The sequence below is a fragment of the Macrosteles quadrilineatus genome, unplaced genomic scaffold (assembly GCF_028750875.1).
Source record: "Macrosteles quadrilineatus isolate MER2022 unplaced genomic scaffold, UCM_ALF_1.0 Scaffold_1__1_contigs__length_201487025, whole genome shotgun sequence".
NCBI lineage: Eukaryota > Metazoa > Arthropoda > Insecta > Hemiptera > Cicadellidae > Macrosteles > Macrosteles quadrilineatus.
Genome location: NW_026542594.1, coordinates 76,603,052 through 76,628,732, shown reverse-complemented (window position 1 = coordinate 76,628,732; position 25,681 = coordinate 76,603,052). Strand labels below are relative to the sequence as shown.

Sequence of the window (25,681 nt, the reverse complement as noted above, 5' to 3'; positions counted from 1 at the left end):
TGCCACAAACGCGCAAAACGAAAGTGACGTTTCCGTGACCGTCGGAGTCAATGATTGCGGAAGATGATTTTGCCGCGATCACAATTGCGGACAATGACAATGACGTTACCGCGATCCCGGGAGATGATGATGAAGTCTACGTGGCCGCAAGAGATGTTCATGATTTAGCCGCGATTGTGGACGAAGACGAATACGTTTCCATGACCACGGGAGTTCATGTTGATGTCTACACGGTTGCGGGAGATATTAATGATTTTGCCGCGATCGCGGCAGACGATAATGACGTCTGTGTGGAAATCATCAACATGTGATCTGGGTATTGACCTTGAGTGATGTTCATGATGTTGCCGCTCTCAACCAATCCATTTAGAAAACTTGGTAAAACTATTAAAAAAATGGTATTGGTATTGAGAATTGTTTTGTTTTTTTTAGGTATCGGTATCGAGAATCCATAAATTTTGTATCGACACATCACCAATTTCATCAAATATTTGTAACACTTCTGTTACATTATATATTATTTTGATTTGAATGTGTTTGGTTATTTAAGTATGTTTTTTTATACAGTACAAATAAGTTTTATTTTCTTAATCCCTTAAGTTTTGTATGACCAACCTATAGGCCTACTAATGCAAAATACCATAAAATTGAAATGTGGAAATTTTGTTTTAAAAATTAAAAATTAAGTTGCCTATCCTAAAAATTTAAACCGGTACTGACTTTGAAAATGTGGTACGGACCCATCACTAATTGTGTTAGATTCACTCCATATTATATGTAAAAAAAAAAAAAAAAAACACCAAGAGTGTCCCTAATGTCAAATGAAACATGAGAACAGTTAACTTAAGAAAGGTTTTATTTTCAAATATAAAAATATAATGTTTTTTGGCCTTTTAGCCCCAAATCATGATATCCACTATACTATAGTACTTTCCTCATATTTTATACTTCTGTCCAGTTTCAAGCTGTTGTACTCAGTTTGTTTAAATGTTTCAATTCTCCATGTTCAAGATGAAACTGAAAATATAATAGTATAAATGAGATGGAGAAATATTAAATAAATAAACAAGTTCTAAAACATGTATAACATTACAAATAGCATTGCTGTTTAGTGCCCTAAAGCCAAATATTGAACCTGAATAATTATTTTCATCATACTGTCCGGAAAACGGCGCTTTTTAGATCACTAAATCGTCTGCAAAATCATTGTTTTCAAATAGGGAACAGAAATAACATATGGTAAATTTTCGGTTCGCTAACCTCAAAATTTGTTTATGGCACATAATAAATGTTGTTTACTACTTTAAAACATTATGGAAGCTGATAATTACAAAATATTTAAGTTATTTTTGTAAATAACAGAAATGTAAACATTGATGACGACTTTGAATAACCTCCAAGAGTATATACATGTTGCGTGGTCTAATTTTGTAATGAGTTTAATGTTTTTTACATAGTATGATGAAAATAGTTGTTCATCACACGGAGCGAAAACATATTTTTGGTACTTAATTGTATTTTCAAGATTTAAAAAAGTTTTTTTAAGTATATTTTTTGCACTGACAATTGCTATGGCAATCAAAATACACATATTTGATATTCTGCCCTTGGCCTATAATTCAGGTTCCTGTAAACACAAATATCCATTACCTGCATATTTAACTTCATCAAAAGCTTTTCTAGCTTTTTTCAGTTCCTCATTCATTGTTAAGAGATCTTTAACCCTGGCATATTTTCGGGGGTCTTTTCTGACGAGGAAAACAATATCTTCAACTTGGACTCTACCAGTTCTACCGATTTCCATTGCTTTGTGTGTCTGAAAAATATATGATGTCATTTATAGAGGCAGGAAGGTATAGCTGGATAATTCATATGGTTGGCAGGGCGGTTACTATACATCACAATATAGTAATATTATGAAAGTTAAAACCTATTTGATGCGTGTTTCAAGTGGAAACAATTGAGTGTGTCAATGTCGACTAAATTAACTAGCCTACATGTATTGATAACAAAAATGCAAATCAGCTGTTTCTTACTAAGCATATTATTGTTAAATAATTAATGTTTATTAGTTAGTTGTTTAGTCACAATGTACAAAGATTTGTAAGTATCACATAAGGAAAATACCCCCGCTGCAGCAAACCTGCAGGCTAAGCGAATTTCCATTTGCCTGAATTGATTTGAAAGTAAATCTATTCAAATAACATTAGGTTTGACAAGTACCTAAGTTTGCTGCTACAGGGAGGCTAATAAAGTCAGTTTTTTTTAGTAAAATATTAGTAGCTTAGTAAAAAAAATTTGCAAAATTTGATCAAAATATTTCCATAAACAAGCAAACTACAACATTTTACAATATTCTCAATAAGATTAACAAGAGAATTTAAAATTTATTTATTTTTTATTTTTGCCGTAGCCAATAACCGTACAAAAACACTTTGGTATACTATTTTTTTAAGCTCTTTACAATCGTCTAGAGAGAAATTGGTAAATTTTGTATTTTGAGAGTCAAAAATGAGAAAACTAATTTTTACCCCACAAAACCCCCTGTAAAACCCTGTCCCCATGGTCCGATCATGCTGGTTCGCAAACTCATTCAAATTTATCCTTACACCTTCAAACCAAATTTCATCAAAATCATATATATATATATCTGGTTTTTATTATTTTACTTATTTATTGAAAAAGTAGCCCTAAAAAGTGAACAAAACTATCAAAATATATATTTATATACATATCTATATATACAGTATATAAAATCTAATGTATGTTTGTTTGTTTGTCCGTTAAGGACTCCGAAACCGCTCGACAGATTGTAATGAAACTTTCAGGCATTATTAAGCATTATTCAAGGATGGTTTGTGTGAAGTTTGGTGCAGATCCGTTTAAAGGGCTCCGTCCCAGTGGCTCTGGAGTTTCCCATGTTAACCTTATGAGTACTCATATTTAAATGGAATTAAAGAATCTTAACAGCTGGTTCAACTAAACAATTTGATTCTGTGATGTTCAATAGCATTAAAAAGTTAATAGGTTTACCAACAGGGTGCAGCACTATTATTTTTTTAAATATATGACAACAGCTAATTTGCAACTTAAAGGTGAGTGAGCGTAGCGAACGAACTTCAACCTGGAGGCGAGTTACCGTAGCGAACAAGCTAACCTAAAGGCACGTGAGCGCAGCGAACGAGCTCCAACCTAAAGGTGCGTGAGCGTAGCGAACGAACTTCAACCAGGACGTGATTGAGCCATGCGAACAAGCTCATCTTGAAAATGAACGGGCATTTGACATAAAAAAACATTAGGACAGTTTAACATAAAGACAGTCTGTCGGGCCAGATAGTATAGATATATATATAAGTTTGACTAAATAATGTTTTTGGCCTCTAGGGACATAAAAATGCAAAAGTATATCGGTCCCGGCTCCAGGACTTAACGTGCTACCTACAGTAATAGTTACTTCCCTATAGGGAAATTAACTAAAAAAAAAACAACAACAAAAACTGGGAAGGTATATGTAGGAAGTTTTTATGGATTGTATTTATTTATTACTAGCAACAGAGCCCGTTGTGGTTAAATACAACGGTCTCTAGCAAAATAATGGTTGTGAAATCCATACACCACTTTACTTACTAATATTAATGGTACAGATTAAGCACATACCATTAGAATCACATACTTAACATAATGAACTCACTTTAAACACAAATGCAAATTGTTAACAACAACATTATTAATCAAAGAAAAAACAATTAAATAACAATATAACAATAAGCTGTTAAATTATTAACACATGTTTTGTATGTTTAGATTATGCATACTGGTAAATCAATTATTGCCATCTATAAAAATTATTGGTTTTTCTTTTCCGAGTCGGGTTAAAGGTCTTCTACCCGACCGATTTTCATAATTTTGGCCTTAAACTAAAGGTATGGACGCACCACAGATTTGTCATCAATCATCGGCATTCATTTTGACGTATATTTTGAGTTATGCATAAAATGCGTCTCTGTATATAAAGCTATGCAAGCACATATTTGTCATCAAGCATCATTATTAATTTATCTATGTATTACTCAACAAAAAAATATAAATTTGATTTTACTTCAATTAAAGATGTATTCCAGCAGTACTAATTACATTATCCTATATGTTTTAGTCTAAAAACCTTTAGTGAAATACCAGCTTTCATTTGAGCTATTGATTATTAAGATTCTGATCTTAATAATCCTACCTTAAAGCACACTGCTGAATCACGAATCAATAATAATTATAATCGTTTTATTACTTATCTGCAATCAATGATACGTAACTCAAATTTTATTTAAGTTATTTTATATGTCTCCGTCTTAAAATACTTTAAAGGCTTTAACTTGAGATATTGGTAGTTTTAATCAGTTAAGTTTAAGATATACTGTATTGCTCAATCAGAAAACATAAATTTGATTATATCTTGGATATGGAATTTAGTTTTAGATATATTTACTCACGTCATTCTATTTGTTTTGACCTAAGAACCTTCAGTGAAATACCAGCTTCCATTTGAATGATTGATTAACACGTTCGCTACTGAGCGTCGCATATATGCGACGCCGCGGTCATTGCCACAGACCAAGGTATACATTTGAATCTTACACATAGACCGGCTGTCACTTGGTTAACAGTACACACAGACCACGGGCGAAAACCTGTAAAACAGTGATCATTTACGTTGTAATACGCTTCAATCGTGTTTGTAAATAAATTATTCTTGTTTTTTTGTATTTGTTATAACCTTTTGTAATGTCGCATATTTGCGACGCCCGGTCTACAGCGAAGACAATAGTGAAAATTATCATAGTTTTCTTGAAATAGACTAAACGTCGCATATATGCGACGGTTCATTTTTTTTTGTTTTAAGGTGAAAGTAAGTAAAATAATAAACAGATTATTCAAGAACAGTTTATAACTGAACAAATATAAAAGCTACATAGGATAATGCAGCCTACATACTGCATACATACATACAGTGATGCAGAAAAGTAAAGACCAGTTTTTCCAACTATTATATGACGTCACCAATCATCATATCCACAGACCAAGCGACGCAGTTGTGCGTCAGACATCTCTGTAGACCACTGCAGGGAATTCAGTGCCTTCAAATAGACCACTACAAAGATATGAGCATTTTAATAACATTAGAACCCCGACGCAAATATGCGTCGGCAGTCTATTTTAATGTGACTAGCCGTCGCATATATGCGACGCTGGTCTATGTGAATGAAAAATTTCGTACTATTGCAGTAGCGAACGTGTTAATAAGATCTTACGTACCTAAAGCACACTGCTAAATCAAATACGATCAACCCAATAAAAAAAAAATTGAGTTATAATCATCGATTATTTTTGCAACCCCAACAGCAACTGTCAGACTTTGACTGTTTTCACCTAGTAAATCTTTAAAAAATTGATATTTCATAATTGTTTGCAAATCAACACGAATTGGGCTTTCCAATGAATAACCTATTAATTAATAGAATCGGTTCAGTAGAACTGTAGATTTAATTGTACAAAGTTTAACGACAAAATTTTACTTCAGTATTTTCTCACCATTATACAGTAAGTTTTCAGGTTGCATAACGTTTTTACAAATAACTTTGAAATGAGGAAATCGACCAAAGTGGAAGGTGATATTCTGATGGAGAATAAAATTTCCTACAAATTACTACTATGTATTTTTTTGGAAAATACTCAATAAAAGCAGCCTTAAGTTGGCTACAAATATAAACTTGGAAATATAAACTTGGAAAAAAATGTATTTTAAATGTAATATTGTTTATTTTTATTGTTTTAGGTACCTAAAACATGTAATAAAATCAAACTTTCATAATTATTTGCAAATCTACACGAATTAGGCTTTCCAACGACCTATTAAATAACAAAATCGGTCCAGTAGAAGTCTAGATTTGGTTTTACAAAGTTTAACAAAAATATATGTAATTCAGTATTTTCTCACCACTACAAATTTGGAGATCACTTAGATTATTGCCAATAACTTTTAAATGGAGGGGAAATCGACTAAAGTGGATGTAATAATGAAATGAAATGAAATGAAATGAAATGAAATGTGTTTATTGTCTTGTGAATTTATACAAATTATTGACAATGTCCGAAAAACTGCTAAAACTAGCATAGTCAGTTAATGAATACAATATACAATATTTACAAGAATACTACACACAAGGAGACATGTTACAATACGTACTTTAATATTACAACCAAATAATCTTATTGTTCAGAAAAATGCAAGGCATTTAGAATAATGAAAGTTATTAAACCCCATAACCAACTAAATCCAACAGTAATTTGATAAATTTGCTAGCTCTACTTAAAAATTAATAAAAGGCATTTCAAAAAAATCTTTTAGAGAATAAAAAGGGTTGTTCAAAAGCCATTTGTAGAATTTAGATTTAAAAGTTTTATTAGGATATTTTGTTATTAAATGTATTAGCTTGTTGTATATTTTTAGTGAGATTACAATATGACTTTTAAGAGTTTTAGACAGTCTAAAAAAATCTATGGTAGCAACGTTTTTATTCCTTGTATTATGAACATGGGAATTTTGTTTGATAAGGTTGGGATTTTGTAGAATATATGATACAGAGTCAAATATATAAATGTTAATTACTGTTGGAATTTGTAGCTGAATGAACAGGGGTTTACAGTGTTCCTGTTGGGGTTCACAAGATATGATTCTAACTAACTTCTTTTGTAAGACTAAAATTTCCTCTATCCTACTGCAATTTCCGTAAAAGATAATATTGTATCTGAAAATGGATTGGAAATAAGCAAAGTAGGCTGTTTTAATATAATTTTGATCTATACAATGTATTAGTTTAGTTATAAGACAAATTACCCTTGAAAGCTTAGAACTTATGTAATCTATATGATCTCACCAAGAAAGGGTCTTATCCAGATAAATACCAAGAAATTTAACATTGTCTACATAACCATCCAACATATTTGATTCACAGGGTCTAAGGCTAAAAACAATTTTTTGAGTTTTATCTTTGTTTAAGAGGAAGCCATTTGATTAAAACCAAATAGAAGCTTCATTGATTGAGTTTTGAGCTAACTCTTTAAGTTGTTTAAGATCGGGATTAATATTTAAAAATGTTGTATCATCTGCATACAAATAAGTTTTACTGGTTATACATTCTGGGAGGTCGTTAATACAAATTAAAAATAATAGAGGACCTAGAACAGATCCCTGAGGCACGCCATATTTCATTTTTAATTCTTGGGACCATTCTCCATCAATATTGACTTTTTGTATTCTATTGTTTAAGTATGATTTGAAAAAAGAAAGTGGAGATCCGTTGATACCATAAAAACTTAATTTCATTATTAGGTCATCATGGTCGACACAATCGAAAGCCCTACTCAGGTCGCAGAAAGTGGCCTGAGCAAGTGACTTCCTCTCAAAGACCATTAGTACCTCATTAATCAATTTATCTATTGCGTCTGATGTACACTTGCCCTTTCTAAATCCAAATTGTGATACACTTAAAAAGTTGTTTCTTTCAAAAAAAGAATTCAGCTGGTCAAAAACCATGATTTCAAACAATTTTGATACTACAGGAATGATTGATATTGGGCGATAACTTTCTGGAATATCTTTTTTACCTTTTTTAAAAATGGGACAGACTCTGGTGACCTTTAATTCATCTGGAAAGACACCCTCAAGGAGACAGAGATTAAAGCAGTAAGAGAGGTTCAGCTAGATTACCAATAATCTGTTTAAGCAAACTATTAGACATGAGATAAACATCATTACTGCTAGAGTTTTTTAGTTTTTTTTGTGGCTTTTATTAGATCATTAGGTGTGATAAAATTCCAGAAAAAAGGTACAGGAGTAATGGAAGAATTATTAACTAAATCTTTTGAACTGTAAGCATTACTAACAATTTTAATTTTTATGTTTTCAATTGATTCAATGAAAAAGGTATTGAAAACATCAGGAGATATTTTGGGTTTTTTTGTATTGACTAAAGAATTGCTACTGGTTTTAATGATTTGCCAGGCAGTTTTACATTTGTTATTACTTTTTTCTATGAGAATTGTGTTATATTCTATTTTGGCCTTCTTAATTGAATGCTTATATTGATTTTTTAACCCATTATATGCTTGTTTTGTTTCATTTGAAACGCTTTGACTATTTTTTACTATTTTATCTAGAAAAATTAATCTTTCTTTCATAACTCTTAACTCACTATTATACCAAGCATTACAATTATTTTTTTTCGAATTTTCAGTTTGAATTTTTATTACTTTAGAAAAATAAGAAATGTTATCTTTTAAAACTTTGAAAAAAACTCTGAACGTATCTTCTGCTGTTGAATTTATACAATTAAGCACTTGTATCCAATCATAAGTACCAAGCTTTTCTACTATAAACCAACCGAATCTTTTGGCAAAATTACTTTAGAAAAAGAGTTTAAAGCAGCATATTGATTAACACAATCCTTATCCAAATTCAAAGTCAAATTAATTAGAAGACCATTATGGTCAGAGAAGGGGAAATCAAATACTTTACAGCTTATATTTGCGTTTTTACTACAATTTGTTAATACATTGTCCAGGCAATTGTTGCCTCGAGTGGGGGAGTGATTTAAGAAGTGAAAATTGTGCTGGCGTAGTATATTAAGAAATTGTTTAGAGAGGTAGTTGTTCTGAGTCAAGTCAAAACTTTTATTAAAGTCTCCTCCGATGATTGAAACATAATTAGTCCAACGAGAGAGATGAGTTAATAATTTATCAAAATTTTCAAGAAAAACCACAGGGTTGCCCGAAGGTGAGTGGTAGACAGAGACGAAAATTAATTTAAAATCCTCGATAAAGACCGCTGCTGCTTCTAAACTCATTTCAGAACAAAACTGATCCAAATCACACATTTTAACCTGCAAAGAATTTTTAGTGAAAACTAAAGAGCCCCCCCTTATATGATCAGTTCTGCAGTAAGCACTACCACAACAAAAACCATCAGGATAAGCTAAAGCAACCTCTTCTGTTTTTAACCAATGTTCAGTTAGACCAATAGCGGAGATATTATTCCTAAGTACAAATGACTCTAAAATCGATGTTTTATTTTTTAAGCCTTGGATATTTAGAAACAAGAGTGAAGGATTTACATTTAAAATTGATGGTTTTTTTTGTGGTTCTTGCTTGGCAGTCTTATTAAGGCTAAACATTATTCTTAGGCCTATTTGGATCCACGGGAGCAAATGACACACTGGCAGCGCGGTCAGCACTACACTTCTGGGGAATAACTTCACTCTCACTTAGATTGGACACTTCAATGGCTGACTGGCTTAGAGATTCATTAGAGGAGGTGTCAACATCAACCTCTCGTAGGGTAGGGGTGCTGACCTCAACCTCAGGTGGTGTGGTGGGCGTGGTGACCTCAACCTCGGGTGGTGTAGTGGGCGTGGTGACCTCAACCTCAGGTGGTGTAGTGGGCGTGGTGACCTCAACCTCGGGTGGTGTAGTGGGCGTGTTGACCTCAACCTCGGGTGGTGTGGTGGGCGTGGTGACCTCAACCTCGGGTGGTGTGGTGGGCGTGTTGACGTCAACCTCGTGAGTCCCACAAGGAGTGTAGATGTTAGCATCAGTTCCCGATTGTGGAGTGGGGGTGATGGTAACTGTATCATCAGCTGAGTTCTTCAAACTATATTCCTTTATCAGAACATCTAGTTTCAATTGGAATTCCCCATGTGATAGTCCCCGTCTTAGCTCTCTTTGTGATCTTTGATTGTAGCTCACAATGAACACTGCAGCCCCTGTTTCTTGACGAAAATCGATAATTTTTTTGACAAAGTGTTCTGGTGCAATAAGATCCCTCACACAACCCATGGGGGAGCAGATTAATGTTTTTAGTCCTTTTGCTTTAAAATCCTGTGTGAGTTGAGAAAAGGCTTCATTGTAGTCGTCTTTTTTTGGTTTCCCACTATACATCGGTTTGGTAACCAGGCTGTAAACAAAAGCGCCTTGATTTACATTCTGACAGGTGAGTTTGTCTGCAATAAAATCGCAGGGACGTGGTCTACCAAACTTGTTTTTGAAGACAACAGCAACACCAGCTGTCATATTTCTGGCATGGTCAAGGTCGCTCGATATAGTGTGAGCAAAACCTACAGAAGAGTCCTGTTTGTAGCGGTCTATAACTTGGCTCATGTGTTCTTCAACTAACTCGATACCTTGATCTACAACCACTGCTTTAGAGTTAAAAGAGTGCTTTGAGGGTTCATTTTGCTTCTTCCTAATTAGCAGTTTTGCAACCATGTCTGCAACTTTAGCTTTACCTTTCCTATTGAAGTGCATCCCATGAGTGGTGTATAAATGTCGGGGAAGTAAGTGGAGGGGAAGAATTTGTATTTGGTTTTCATTGGCTGTGTTTTCTATTTCAGAGTTAAAATGTGAAATTTTCAAGTCCAACTGCGGCTGGTCATGTCTCATAGGCAGTGTTGCAAGAATCAAATTGGTGTAGGTAGAGTTGTGGATTAATCTATTTACATCCTCCATAAGTTGCATTTCTCCAGCACTGTCAACATTATTTGTACCAGCTATTACCAGTAGATAGTTATCTTTAGACAAGTCTCCAGAAAGTTGTTTGACCTCTTCAGTAACTCTGTCAAACTTTGCCCCAGATCTAACATATGAACAAACATTAGCAGTTGACCGTTGGTGTACTAAATTACTTAAATTCTTTCCATGACTGTCAGCAAGTATGACAAGTTTTAATGGATGAATTACACCAGACGGTAATTTTACTGAGGTGTGTCTATTTGAACTAGGCCTAGGCTTCTGTTTCTTATTGGTGATGTTACTTGTGTAATTTTTTTTCTTACTATGTAGAAGATCCCCATTGGATTGTTCATCATTGAAAGTGTCAGAAGATAAAATTTCAAAAGAATTTTCACAAGGTATAATAAAATTGTGAGCTGGTGAACCGTTGACAGAAATACTCTCTTGAGGCTCAGATGGATTGTTGGTTAGTAAGTTTTTTTGTTGTAATATTCTGAAAGAGAATAAGATTTACTACAAAAAACTACTATGCATTTCTTGAAAATGCTTAATTAAGGCAGCCAAAAGCTGGCTACAAATAGAAACTTGAAAACAGAAACTTGAAAAAAACTGTTTTTAATGTATTTTGGTTATTTTTACTTTTTTACCACAAAGATTTAATAAAATCACACTTTCATAATTATTTGCAAATCTACATGAGTTGGGCTTTCCAATGACCCATTAATTAACAAAATCGGTCCAGTAGAAGTCTAGATTTAGTTGTACAAAGTTTAACAAAAATATCCCTAACTCAGTATTTTCTCATTACTATATATTTGGAGGTAACTTAGCTTTTTTGCAAATAACTTTAAAATGGTGAGGAAATCGACCACAGTGGAAGGTGATATTCTGAAAGAGAATAAAATTTCCTACAAATTGATACCATAGACTTCTTGGAAACACCCAAAAAAGGCAGCCAAAAGTCTCACCGAAATAAAACATCGTTTTCAATGTATTTCTTATGGAAAACATGTTTTTTTTTTTTTTTAAATATTTCACCATAAATCATAACAAAAACAAACTTTCATAATTATTTGCAAATCTACACGAATTAAGCTTTCCAACGACCTATCAATTAATAAAATCGGTCCAGTAGAACTCTAGATTTAGTTGTACAAAGATTTTTAAAACTGAATTGTATATAGAAAATAGATAATTTAATCCATTGTTGCCACACAGCTCCCGAAGGAATCCCTCCTCACAGGCATAAAGATCCCGCTTTTCCCTAACGAATCCGTTCATAATACATTTAAAATCTGTGCACTCTGTAAATTAACCTGTCTTATACTGTACATGCTAGAAAACAAGTTTGCATTAATATTTTCACCTTTAGTGAAATGTAACACTCAAAATATGGTATATTTCCACTTGATGTGGGCTTTCATTATTATTATTATTATCACAATTGAACCGATAGGCATAAACAAAATATGCAGTAAACAATTATAATGCTCTAATAACAAATTTTAAAAATTACCTAATATACAAAACTTATTGTCCTGAACAAAATGCCTTTATGCCAAAATGCATTGACTTGTCGTTGTCGTATTTATTATTATATTTGAAGAAAATCATTAGAAAGGGTAAGTAAAATATCGCTATAAAACAATTAAATCTCTAAAAGTTACAAACTGGTCATAGGCGTAAAAGTAAAGGGAGTGAAGAGAACAATAAATTGTAAAAAACTGTGGCGTCAACTTAGCCACAGCTGTGATGCCTTTGGTCTTCACTTTATTTTAATATTTATTATGTTACAGCTGTTGCTAGATTGTTAAAATGTTTAGTTTACTGGAGTCTAAACCTTCGCTGTATCATCGCGATGTTGTCCCCTGGCGCTGCGGAGTGGGGGAAATGATTCTCCCTCCACCTCCCCTCTAGACGGCGTCCAAACAAGCCCGCGTTGTTTTACATGCATATACCTATGCTGCAGTTTTTCAATAAGTTAAAAAAATGAATATTTATAAAATTAAACTGTCATAAACTAACCTAACCAACCAAACATGCTGATTATATAAAAAAATATATAAAATAATAATCAAATGAAGGTTTACTAATCGAAAAAATAGTTCCATTCATAAAATAAAATTATAAATGCCTTGAATTTAATTTTAGAATTTATTAATTATAAAATTAAACTCTCATAACCTATCCAAACCAACCAAACTTGCTGATAACGAAAAAATCGAACGAAGGTTTACTAATAGAAAAAAAATAGTTCTAAAATTATAATAGCTCAAATTGAATTTTATAATGTTTTAATTAACAAGTTAAACTGTCATAACCTAACCAAACTAACCAAACTTGCTGATAATGCAAAAATCTTAGACAAAAAGTTAGTGCTACCAAGAGGATTCGAACCTGGTTCCTTCAGATCCTCAGCCCGGCACCATTGACTATAAATCCTTAAAAGACAACGCATACATACGGGCCCATTGTGGTGGTCGGAGCTGAGCCAGGTCCGTGGGTTCAGTTAGTTGGTCTGCACCTCCGAAAGACAGCGCGTGCGTCAATTGTTTTATTCCTTCTCTGCCAGAGAGTGCTGGCAGCGCACTCCCGCTCGGCGCCCGGCGGCCCGGCCCGCACTCAGCGCACTCGCAGTACAGACACTAGACAGAGTACGCCGTGCTGCCGGATCGCTACAGCGCACACGCGCACGTACCTACACGTACATCACACAGTCCCTTTATTTAACTCTTCACTCTCTGTCCTCTCACCACACTTCCAGTTCCACTGATACTGCATCGGACCCCAACGATGCGATTATATTACGACCGCAACCGAGCATTGTTACCTACCCAATTCCTATGGTTTAATTTAATTTGTCATACCTACACACACATTTTTTCACACTTACACACACATATACCAACACCATACCCCTACTACCCATTTACCCAGAACTACTTTAATTTTCAATCTGCATCCAGGGATATAAAAAAATTGAAATATAGGCCTAGTACAAATTATTTTTTACAGAATGGATTTTAGCTTAGCGGTAAATTCCCAAATATATTATACCATTGAAATTTATATTATTAAAAGAATTTGTTGGATGTTTGTATTCAGCACATTGACCCCTAAATATTTATTTTCCTAGGCATTTTGGGTATCAATTTTAAAGCTCCAATTATTTAGATGTGCCTTTTGTGGGTTTAGATGATAACCCATGAAAGCCCTTCGTCCAATAGGCTTTTAACATTTCAGAGTTTATTAATCATCTGTCAATCATCAATCAGTTGTCAATCATCTTAACTTTTTCATGTCAACACTAGCTGTTTGCCCGTTCTACGTACGGGAATCTAGTAGTAAGTTAAAACCCACGAATACTATAAAAGACCCCTTATATTCAGAACAGGAGTTTGGTTTGCATATTTAGTGTGCATTTTTCCAGATATGATGGCAAAACTATAACTGTTTAGGAATACATATAAACCTTCTCAAATACAATATCTGACAATTTCAAAGCCAAAACGAATGCTTCGCAATTAAATAGCTGATTTAAACCAATAATTTAATTCAGAATAATTGTTTCGTTTGTTTAAACTATTACTTAGAGATCGATGGTTTAAACTAATTGGTGGGTTTATTAATTATAATACTGTGTTATTTACTATAGGACATGGGGATTCTATAATGGTAGGTAAAACAGACCAATGGTGTACTATTCAAGAGTATTTAGGTTTATAAATTACTAGCTGTTTGCCCGTTCTACGTACGGGAATCTTGTAGCAAGTTAAAACCTTATATTCAGAAAAGGAGTTGGTTTGCATATTTAGTGTGCATTTTTCCAGATATGATGGCAAAACTATAATTGTTCAGGAATACATATAAACCTTCTCAAATACAATATCTGACAGTTTCAAAGCCAAAACGAATGCTTCGCAATTAAATGTCGCCCGATCGTGTTAGTCCATATTTTATATCTAACGATGAAAGGAATTGCTTTACAGTATAGATCTAAGAGGCATAGCCCTAAGGTAGGCCTGTAATTTAAAGTTACTTTTCACACTGGTTAAAAGTAGTTAAAACACTTCCTCAACCTCAATACTGCACACTTTATTCGGGTTTAAATTTTTATTAACAATGGTGCTCTTGTCTTTTCCACGAAAAATAAGGACATTAATGCGTTACCAACAGACATACACACACAAATACAAAATTGAGTTCACACAACATTTTTGAGTCCAGACAGAAAACGCTAAAGATTATTCAGTAAGACATCAGTCAAATTTAATAAGCAATAAGGTGCAGTGTTTATAAATAAATAGTGAAAATAGTGATATGTTGAAATTATTCTAACTGCTACCACCGGTTCTAAGGGAAAGTAGCAGTACCAAAAACCAACGTTTACATTTGAGAAAAGAACCGTGGTACTTACCACTAATTCAAACTGTCCTTCTAATCAAACTGTATTATAGGTGTTAATTAATTTGTTGGCAAATATATACATAAATAAATACACAGGCCACAAAACATGTAACATGTAACGTTAACAACGTAAAGCTTTGAAAACTTACTACGGTCTGCTAAAAAAACTTTCACTTGATGTGGTTCAGTACAGAAGTTATTAATCTCCTTTGGTTTTAAAAGTTTTTAAGTTTTCGAAAATCAATGATATTTCCCATTAGTAGCATTATTTGTAAGAAGCTTTTAATGTTAACATATTAATGGCAGTTTGAAGAAACCACCTTTATCCAAACAAAGGTTTCTTATTTAAAAGATTACGTAATCTCTGAACGATAATCGGTACATATATCTAGCAAACATTCGGAGGAAATGTGACAAAAAACGCACAAATCTGGGGTTTTGTACGTTTGTAGTTTTACTTACTAAGTAGGAAAAGTACCGATATCGTTGTCGAAATGTAAGTAAGTAGAAACCAAAAGTGACACATTGGAAAAGCGAGTTTAGCTACATCTGTTAAGTTAAACCTCCGTTACGGTACGATCACAGCGAAATCAGAATGATCTTCCAAGATCGCAGCAACATACACGATCACCCACTCACTGCACTTGTGATTTTTTACTTTGCACTTTACATAACTGTCCTTCAATCACCGTCAATGAGTGGAAACAGTTGTAAGCTACGGTATTGGTGACGATGATAAAAAAATGTAAGTTTGCTTGCACTGATACAGCACTAATTCACGGCATTTTCCCCGGTTATCAAAACTCAAGAACAATCGTTGCACTTGCGATTAATTAAACCGGTTAAGTAAGGCACAACATTTTTAATCTCACTTGGTTTGGATGTGCGGGATGTGCTGACTAAACTTGATTGGAAATGGTTATTTGTAAACAACTTTTAATGTAAACATATCAGTGACAGCTAGAAGTGAGAACTAATCTGATCGTTATTTCATAAAATGTAATAGTAAACATTGGGAGAAAATTTGACAAAAATCAAACAAAATTGGGTTTTTGGTGGTTCGTTATTTTGTTTCAAAGAAGCGAGGCATTTTTTTTATATCTAAAGACACTCTCACGAATCCAGTAAATACAGAAAAATGATTAGAACCTTGATCGGTACTCTAGTTTTCTAAGAATAGGCCGCGTAAAATCAAAGAGATCAAAGAGGACCGCGACCTGGCTGGAGTGTCGGCAGCGGAGCGGGGATGCACGCGTGCGCGCGCAGCACTTACAACATGAGTTTCCAGCCATTGCCGCTAGGAACGACACCGCATAGAGGTACTGAACTAGTTCTGCTAATCTCCGCTAGGATATTTTGCTGGCTACGCTTTTTAGTACTAGATGCGTTGTCTTTTAAGGATTTATAGTCAATTCCGGCACGTTAACCATTAGACCACCGAGGCCGGTGGCTACACACCGTATCGTTGCGGTAAAGGTGTTCCCTCAGCCAATAGAATGCTTTGCTTCCCCCACTCCGCAGTGTCAGGGGACAACATCGTGATGATTTAGCGAAGGTTTAGACTCTAGTGTTTAGTTTTGACTATGTTATGATTCAACACACTTCTTCATTCGTTTGTAAATAAAACTTATCAAAATATTCGTTCATATAGGGGTGATATTATTTCATACAGATTACACACCCTATAAAACAAATACCGTATACATAATTCATGAAAGCACTATATTATTCTACTAGCTGTAACCCGCGGGCTTTGCCCCGTTTAACTTCTTAATTTTCAAGATTATCTCGTTCGCATGGCTCAATCACGTCCTGGTTGAAGATCGTTCGCTACGCTCACTCACCTTTATCGTTCGCTGCGCTCACTTGCTTTCAGGTTCGCTCGTTCGCTACGCTAACTCGCCTCCAGGTTGAAGTTCGTTCGCTACGCTCACTCACCTTTTGGTTGCAAATTAGCTGTTGTTATAAATTTAAAAAATAATAGTGCTGCAACCTGTTGGTAATCCTTGTAACTTTAATGCTATTGAACATCATAGAATAGAACCAACTTGTTTAATTGAAACAGCTGTTAAGATTCATTAATTATTTTTAAATATGAAAAATCATAAGGTTAACATGGGAAACTCCAGAGCCACTGGGGTGGAGCCCGAGAGTCTGATCAGAATAAAAACTACTTAGTTTTCCTATTTAATGCCTAAAAAATCAGTGTACCAAATTTCAGCCTCCTAGGTAAATGGGAAGTGGGAGAATTAGTGATGAGTGAGTGAGTCAGTCAGTGAGTCAGTGAGGGCTTTGCCTTTTATATATATACTAGCTGTACCCGCGGGCTTTGCCCCGTTTAACTTCTTAATTTTCAAGATGAGCTCGTTCGCCTGGCTCAATCACGTCCTGGTTGAAGTTCGTTCGCTACGCTCACTCACTTTTAGGTTGGAGCTCGTTCGCTGCGCTCACTTGCCTTCAGGTTAGCTCGTTCGCTACGCTAACTCGCCTCCAGATTGAAGTTTGTTCGCTACGCTCACTCACCTTTTGGTTGCAAATTAGCTGTTAACATAAATTAAAAAAATAATAGTGCTGCACCCTGTTGGTAAATCCTTGTAACTTTAATGCTATTGCACATCATAGAACAGAACCAACTTGTTTAATTGAAACAGCTGTTAAGATTCATTAATTCCATGTAAATATGAGTACTCATAAGGTTAACATGGGAAACTCCAGAGCCACTGGGGCAGAGCCCGAGAGTCCGATCAGAATAAAAACAACTTAGTTTTCCTATTTAATGCCTAAAGAATCAGTGTACCAAATTTCAGCCTCCTAGGTAAATGGGAAGTAGGAGAATTAGTGATGAGTGAGTGAGTCAGTCAGTCAGTCAGTCAGTGAGGGCTTTGCCTTTTATATAATACTAGCTGTACCCGCGGGCTTTGCCCCGTTTAACTTCTTAATTTTCAAGATGGGCTCGTTCGCATGGCTCAATCTTGTCCTGGTTGAAGTGCGTTCGCTACGCTCACTCACCTTTAGGTTGGAGCTCGTTCGCTACGCTAACTCGCCTCCAGGTTGAAGTTCGTTCGCTACGCTCACTCACCTTTTGGTTGCAAATTAGCTGTTGTCATAAATTAAAAAAATAATAATAGTGCTGCACCCTGTTGGCAATCCTTGTAACTTTAAAGCTATTGAACATCATAGAACAGAACCAACTTGTTTAATTGAAACAGCTGATAAGATTCATTAATTCCTTTTAAATATGAAAAATCATAAGGTTAACATGGGAAACTCCAGAGCCACTGGGGCGGAGCCCGAGAGTCCGATCAGAATAAAAACAACTTAGTTTTCCTATTTAATGCCTAAAGAATCGGTGTACCAAATTTCAGCCTCCTAGGTAAATGGGAAGTGGGAGAATTAGTGATGAGTGAGTGAGTGAGTGTGTCAGTGAGGGCTTTGCCTTTTATATATTTAGATATAGATAAGATGTGTCCGTTAGCGCGATAACTCGAGCAAAAATGATCCGATTTTGATGAAATTTGGTACAAACATGTAAACCTACATTTATTCGAACGAGTTCGCGATCCAGCATAATCGGACCATGGGAACAGGGGTTTATGGGGGTTTTATGGGGTAAAAATGGGGTTTTCCCATTTTTGACCCTAAAAACATAAAATTTTAGAATTTCTTTCCCAACCATTTTGTAGAGCTTAAAAAAATAAATAATTTAGTATATTGAAGCATTGTTGTATGCCAAACGGTCACGGAGAAAATTCTAAAAAATGCAAATTTAAAATTCCCATGTTATTCTTATGGAAAAAATGAAAACTGTTGTAGTTTACTTGTTTATGGATATATGTTGATCAAATTTGGCAAACTTATTTATTTCATCCTATACTATTGTTGTTTGGTTAAAAAACACTGTTTACCTTCCCCGCAGCAGCAAACCTAAGCACTCGTTATATCTAATGTTATTTAAATTGGGAATAAATATGTCTTATTTATGGAAGTATTTTAGTAAATATGTAATCAGACAAGTTGAAATTCGCTTAGCTTGCAGGTTTGCTGCAGCGGGGGTATTTGTATCAAATTTTGTGTTTAAATCTTTAGACTGTTAGCAAAATCAACCCAGCTGTCTCTGTCGCTGCTCACCACCACCACCCAGACCAGCGACTATCTAACTACAGCTAGCTCCTCGTCTGCTTTCTGCTTATGTTTACACTCCTACACGCTTACATTAAAATAATTTTCTTACTTCTTGTTTTGTCATTTTTTACGATCCTAGACCCTACTAATGTAAGAAAATGTGTATCAAGTTAAAAAAAGGGATTAGTTGCGAAAAAAGTTTACTTGTTCTAAAAAAATCTACACAACTCCAACCTTTAAGCAGTTGCATCATCCTCCGAAATTGACAGTTTTGTTCTTTAAACATGACTCTAAATTCAATCATTTTGCTTGTGTTGCTGAAGAAACTGCATTTCACACTACTGTAGTAAAAACATCACCAGAGTTTAGAGTCCATGGATTGTACCACTAAACTTCAAACAAAATGTGTTCAAATTCAAATTCAAATTCAAATAGTTTATTGCCATTAAGTATACATGTCATACAATAATGATGATAATGTTGTTTAAAGACTCCTGGCAAAACATATTTCTAATCCAATAATTTGATATTGAGTGAGGGGAGATCCAGTAATCTAGACAAAAGTTTTTGAGTTAAAAGCCTAAAGTTGCCAAATGTTTACTATAGCTTTGTTAACATAAGCATGCCTGAATAAAAATTAAAAGCAAATATTTTAGTGATAGTAAAGAATTGGCTATCAAATCGAAAATTCTAGTTTGAAATTTCAAAAACTTACAATAAAGGCTAGGTTTTTAGGAATTGTCAGACAATATTTGAGTTTAAAAAATTCCAAAATGCTGAAAGTTTTAGTACCTATCTAAAATAGTCTAAACACTTTTTTAAAACACCTAAAACACATAAAACTAATTCCAAATTTAAAAAAAATACCCCCGCCGCAGCAAACCTGCAGACTAAGCGAATTTCCATTTCCCTGAATGGATTTACACTAAAATGTCTCCTTAAAAATATCACATTTATTCCCTATTTAAATAGAATCAGTTTAAAACATACTTAGGTTTGCTGCAACAGGGAGGGTAAAAGTGTTTTTTATGTAAAATGTTAATAGTTAGTAAGAAATAAAAACATTTTCCAAATTTGGGCAAAATATGTTTATAAACAAGCAAACTACAACAGTTTACTTATTCTCCATAAGAATAACATAGGAATTTTAAATTTACAATTTTTTGGAATTTTCTCCGTAACCATTAGGCGCATTATAACGCTTCAATATACTAAATTATTTGTTTTTTTAAGCTCTACAATATAGTTTCGAAAGAAATTGCAAAATTGTATGTTTTTAGGGTCAAAAATGGGAAAAACCCATTTTTACCCCATAAAAGCCCCCATAAACCCCCGTTCCCATGGTCCGATCATGCTGGTTCGCGAACTCGTTCGAATAAACGTAGGTTTACACGTTTGTACCAAATTTCATCAAAATCGGATCATTTTTGCTCGAGTTATCGCGCTAACGGACACATATATATATATATGAATTTGAACGGATGGTGTTTTTGACCTCTAGGGACCTCAAAACGAAAAAAAAAATCGGTCCCGGGTCCAGGTCTTACCGTGAGTACTACGGTAATAGCTTATTCCCTATATGGGAAATTCGCTAAAACTAGGTGCCCCCCCCCCCACCCCAAGGTAAGTTCTGCGAGTCATAATTGTCCTCTTTTTTGATGGAGGGTCTCTGGGAACCCTATCCTATTGTTGCCTGAAAACCAATGCCACCCTCCCTTCTCTACAACATACAACATTGCTATATAGGCCTAGTGTGCGTATAAAATTATAAATAAAGCAATTTACTGCAGTCCACTCTTTATATGTTACACAAAAATCCAACCCTTCAGATGTCCATGAGTTATGTGAAATAAACATTTATTTTTTTATATTTAAAACCATCAATTGCTGTTTTATACCAAAAACGACTAAATGTTAAAACACAATCCCTGCTTCACAGACCTATATGAAGTAATAAAAATAACTCGGTACAAACTAGGGATTTTGTAGTTGGATTAGTAATTAATGAATAGTCCAAAACACTCCATCATGGTCATGCTACCAATTAAGAATAGGCCTACTAATAAATAAACCTATTTGATACTAACCATGTCTGTTATGAATTCAATAACCAAATCTTCAAGAAGTTCGACACTCTCAGTATAGGGATTCTGATCATCTCCAAATCCATACATTAAACAACGAAGTTCCTTAGAGAAAATTCTTTTTTTACCAGACAGCACCACAGTACCATCAGGTTCATCATCTTCAAACTGAAATAAAAGAAAAGTTGTGCCATAAAGTAAGTGATTCTCATCATACACATTATAATACTAAATTTAATCAAGTAGTATAGCCTATACAATATTAGTACATATCATAATCATATATATAGAACAGTGCTTACAGCACCTCATCTAAGGCTTAATTTCAGCCGGAATACACCAGCGCACGCTCCGGTACTTGCTCCGGCTATCTCGATCGATAATATTTAATAATTTGTTTTTAACCAGATCTAAATTAGCTGTAAATAATAGGTATTTTTATTTAGGAATTTTGGACTGACAACGTGTTTGATTAGATAGGGCTTATATGGTTTTCAAGTCTTCGTCAAAATCGTTTCAAAGACTGTTTCTTTACTTCAGGGCAATATTCAAGTCTATTGTACAACGGGGAACAGTGCTATAACTTCTAAATCAGTATGCCAACTGCCACTGAATCGCTGTTTGTTCAGTCCACTGACTATTGCGTGCTGCGTGATTCAATTGGAGTGGAACAGTGAAGTGGTTGTGGCGTGAACATAACCTACAGCGCTGCGCAAGCGCTATGCCTGTGGCGAGAGCGTCAACTAACATCAGTGTTTCCATGTGCGGGAAAAGACCCAGGGTCTTAACTCTAAAACGTGCGCGCGGGGGTATGACATACCCCCACCTACGTTAATTTTGCAATAATTTTACAAGTATGGTGGCAACCCCGATGCAGGGCTAGAGATATATAAGGGCTGGCTCACTCCTTTGATGTTAGCGGTCGCCGCCTGATCCTACTTCCCCTCTCCTGTCCCTCCTCAGTGACGTAGCGCTGGTACATCGGCGCGCATATGTCACCCGGCATCTACGCATATTAATAATTGTGTTTATAAAATGTAGTTTTATAGTGTGATTTTTAAAGCGGTTTTAAACGGGTTAACTATTTCGTTAACCCTTCAACTTGCAATGCGCAAACTCTGTAGTGGCAAGTCATTTTTGGAAATTTTGCAGTCATATTAGCGAAAACTCATAGGCTTAAACCAACAGACCAAACGTATTGAACCGTACTGTATACTTAAAGTGTTCGTAATGAAATGAAGAACTTGAAAATGGCAACAAAATAAATATTTAAAATATTGTAGAAAATATTGACAGTAGGTAGAAAATAAATTTTTCATGTAAACTTCAAGATAGGTCTATACAAATTGTTTGGAATTTATTTCCCTACATGGAAATGTAAAAAAAATCCAATTACCATTTATACAAAGTTATGGTCCAAAAAGAATAAAATAACAAGTTTCACGATTTTGCACTACAAATTTCAAACAAAAGCCAAATAAATGTATTATCAAGAGATAAAGTAAAAGTTAACATTTTTAGACAATAATATTAGAGATCAAATGAAGTTAGAGTTGTATATGTAAAATGATTTCAATAAATGTTTACGACTTTTAATAAATGTTTATATTCGTCTAGAAAAACATATTGTTATTCACATGTAATTGTATGTTATTATGTATATGAACATGTATATTATTTTTCAAACACATAAACCCCACATACCAACAATATAAAATGAAAGTAAACTTATTTCCCTACATAAATATACATAGTTATAAAAAAAAATATACATCAATAAATATTTTATAACTAAATATTTTTATATTTGATATTTTCTACAATGGTTATAGTTTTTTTTTTCATTTGGCAGTCTAATTGTTTGTTCATTATGACGAAATGTTCAAAAAACGGGCTGAATGTAATGTCCCAGACCTCAAATAAAGTAGGCTAAGTATATCCACATAAGACAGTTTACAAACTAAATATGTACAAATTTACAACTAATACGATTAAAGTGATAAAGTCACACCCGCGATATTCGTTGTTGGTAAACAGTTTAAAATTCACAAAAACCGGCTAAATATAGTGTCTCAAGTTTCTAAAAGTAATGTCACATTTCAGTCGAGGCACAATAAATAATATCGAAACTAAACATTTACAACTTTACAAATTATAATCATGGTGTAAACTAATAAAGTAATACCACACCAAAACTCGACTGCTTAGTTAATTGGCTAACTAACAAAGATTGAGGTCTGTTAGTCAGACAACTTTATGTTAATGGATTGAAATATGTATGATAAAATGTAATTGATAAATTGAAATTATTTTGCTTCTTGTAATAGTTACAAAATACTAAGTATAATATATTTTTATACAACCTCAATGTTTTTTATATAACCTCAATTAATTCTAAAAAGTATGAACAAATAATAAAAAAATACAATTAAAAATCCATACATTAAGCTACATTCGAGTAATACGAACACAGATATTACACAGTAAAGTATTCATTGGATCAATAACTACAGTATTCTTAGCCATCGCTTTACAGTCCACTCCCATCCTTAAATATTTTTTTTATTTATTAAAATTTTATGTTATACGTAATCCTATTTGATAATCAATTACTTTTATCAAATATAGTAATACACAATAAAAAATGTCTAACATAAAGCTTATTCGACACTAAATGTAAGGCAATACCATCGCTCACACATGCAAAGCTATAAGTTGCCGGGAGCCCGAGGTACCGCTGTGACGTCACAGCGGCGGAGTGGAGGGGAGCCAGCTGGCATCACTTTCTGAACTCGCGTGGCCTAGCCCTTGTATATCTCTAGCCCTGACCCCAATACAGTAGCTTCCATTCGAAAGATGAGATTCTGAGGATTTATTTTCATATAGGCTATTAAACATTATCCAGCGACAATTTTTAATCTAAAAAGGTTTCTTTCAAAATACGTAATTTGACACACTATTTTCGCGGGAGACAAAATTCATGAGTTTGTAAAAACAACAGCTGATTTTGATGACCAACAGAAAATCAAATAGGGTACGAATCACAAAGAAACGGAAGTGTTGCCAAAGGAAATTTCCCGAAACTAAGTTATCTGTTGACGATTTCTCTGTAGGCCCTACTTTTTAAAATCGATCATCTGGTAAATAACTACAAGAAGTACATGTTTTTAGTGTATTTTCCTATAGGGAAGTAGCTATTACCGTAGGTGGCACGGTAAAGACCTAGGCCCGGGACCGATTTACTTTTTCATTTTGATATCCCCAGTGGCCAAAAACACTATTTGTTCAAATTTATATATACAGTAGAGTCCCGCAAACTTGGCGTAATGTGGACTGGAAGGGTGCCGAGTTTGTGAAATGCCGGGTTATCAGAAACTAGGGTTAAAAATAAGAAAAACTATTTTTAAGCTTTTTAATTGCCTTTTTTATTTCTATTTACTTTACAAGTCAGTATTAAGTCATCAGATATAGTACAACAAATCCTTGGTACGAGCTGTGAATGATTTGACTTGAGCTGGCTTGAGTCCATGTTTAGCTCGGACTGAAAAAATTACTAATTTTCTGAGCCAGGTGATGGCCGAGTTATCCAGACTGCCGGGTTATCGAGTGCCGAGTTTGCGGGACTCTACTGTACACGGTAGGGCCTATATATATAGATTTATATATATAAATACGTCCATGAACACATGATAACTCGAGTAATTTTTGTCCGATTTTGATGAAATTTGATTTAAGCGTGTGAGGTGGGATAAACTTGAATGAGTTCGCGGACCAGCATGATCGGACCATAGGAACAGGGTTTTGTGGGGTAAAAATTGGTTCAACCGATGTACCATATAGGCCTATGCATTGTTGTAATTGGAGCTATCCATTGGAAATAGCCTAAATAATTAGATTGAATATACTGATAAATAGGATTTTTTATTGGTTCAAAATTAAAGTTTTGGCCACTCAGCTATTCAAACAAGTTAGGATTATCCTACCTGGGCCTACCTAAGGATCATAGACTAAAAAAAACCAAAGAGGCTATTAAAACTGATTACTTGAAGTGAAGGGCCTAGGCCTACCAAATGCCAAATAAAATTGGAGCAAAATTTTCCTATAAATTCAAATTATAACTTATAGAGTGGATTTTTCTTGTTGAGAGCGTAAGAAAAATGTTTGCTCTAAAAACTAGAAAATGTAATCGTATGTGATCAACAACCTCAATTGAATCTATAGAAAAATAAATTAAATAGATTATTTTCTGGCCTGTTTACAGTAGGTAGTAGCCTAGTAATACAGTAGTTGTATGGGTAAATATTAACAACAACAAGAGCCCCTTACCGTCTCGAAGTTATCATCTGCCATAGTACTTAGAGGCTTTTAAAGTACCGCTCGTCAACTATAAATAAGCTACTAGGTATTTGCTTGCAAGTTCTTCGAATTGAAATAAAATATAGTTTTGTTCGTCGTTCACTTCACTCTTCAGTCAGAGATCAGATATGACAATTTATTTACTTTTTTTTCTG

The 25,681-nt window shown here is 34.3% G+C and overlaps 1 protein-coding gene across 1 annotated transcript; it reads right to left on the bottom strand.

The window, feature by feature from the left end:
* Positions 1-838: 838 nt before the first annotated feature.
* On the bottom strand, positions 839-25,681 carry LOC129005673 (transcription initiation factor TFIID subunit 13). The gene is made up of 4 exons (XM_054434637.1): positions 25,497-25,681; positions 21,174-21,338; positions 1,651-1,816; positions 839-1,017 (listed from the first exon to the last, which is right to left on the bottom strand). Exons 1-4 carry the CDS (start codon positions 25,518-25,520, stop codon positions 1,007-1,009), a joined length of 366 nt encoding a protein of 121 aa, XP_054290612.1. The 5' UTR covers positions 25,521-25,681; the 3' UTR covers positions 839-1,006.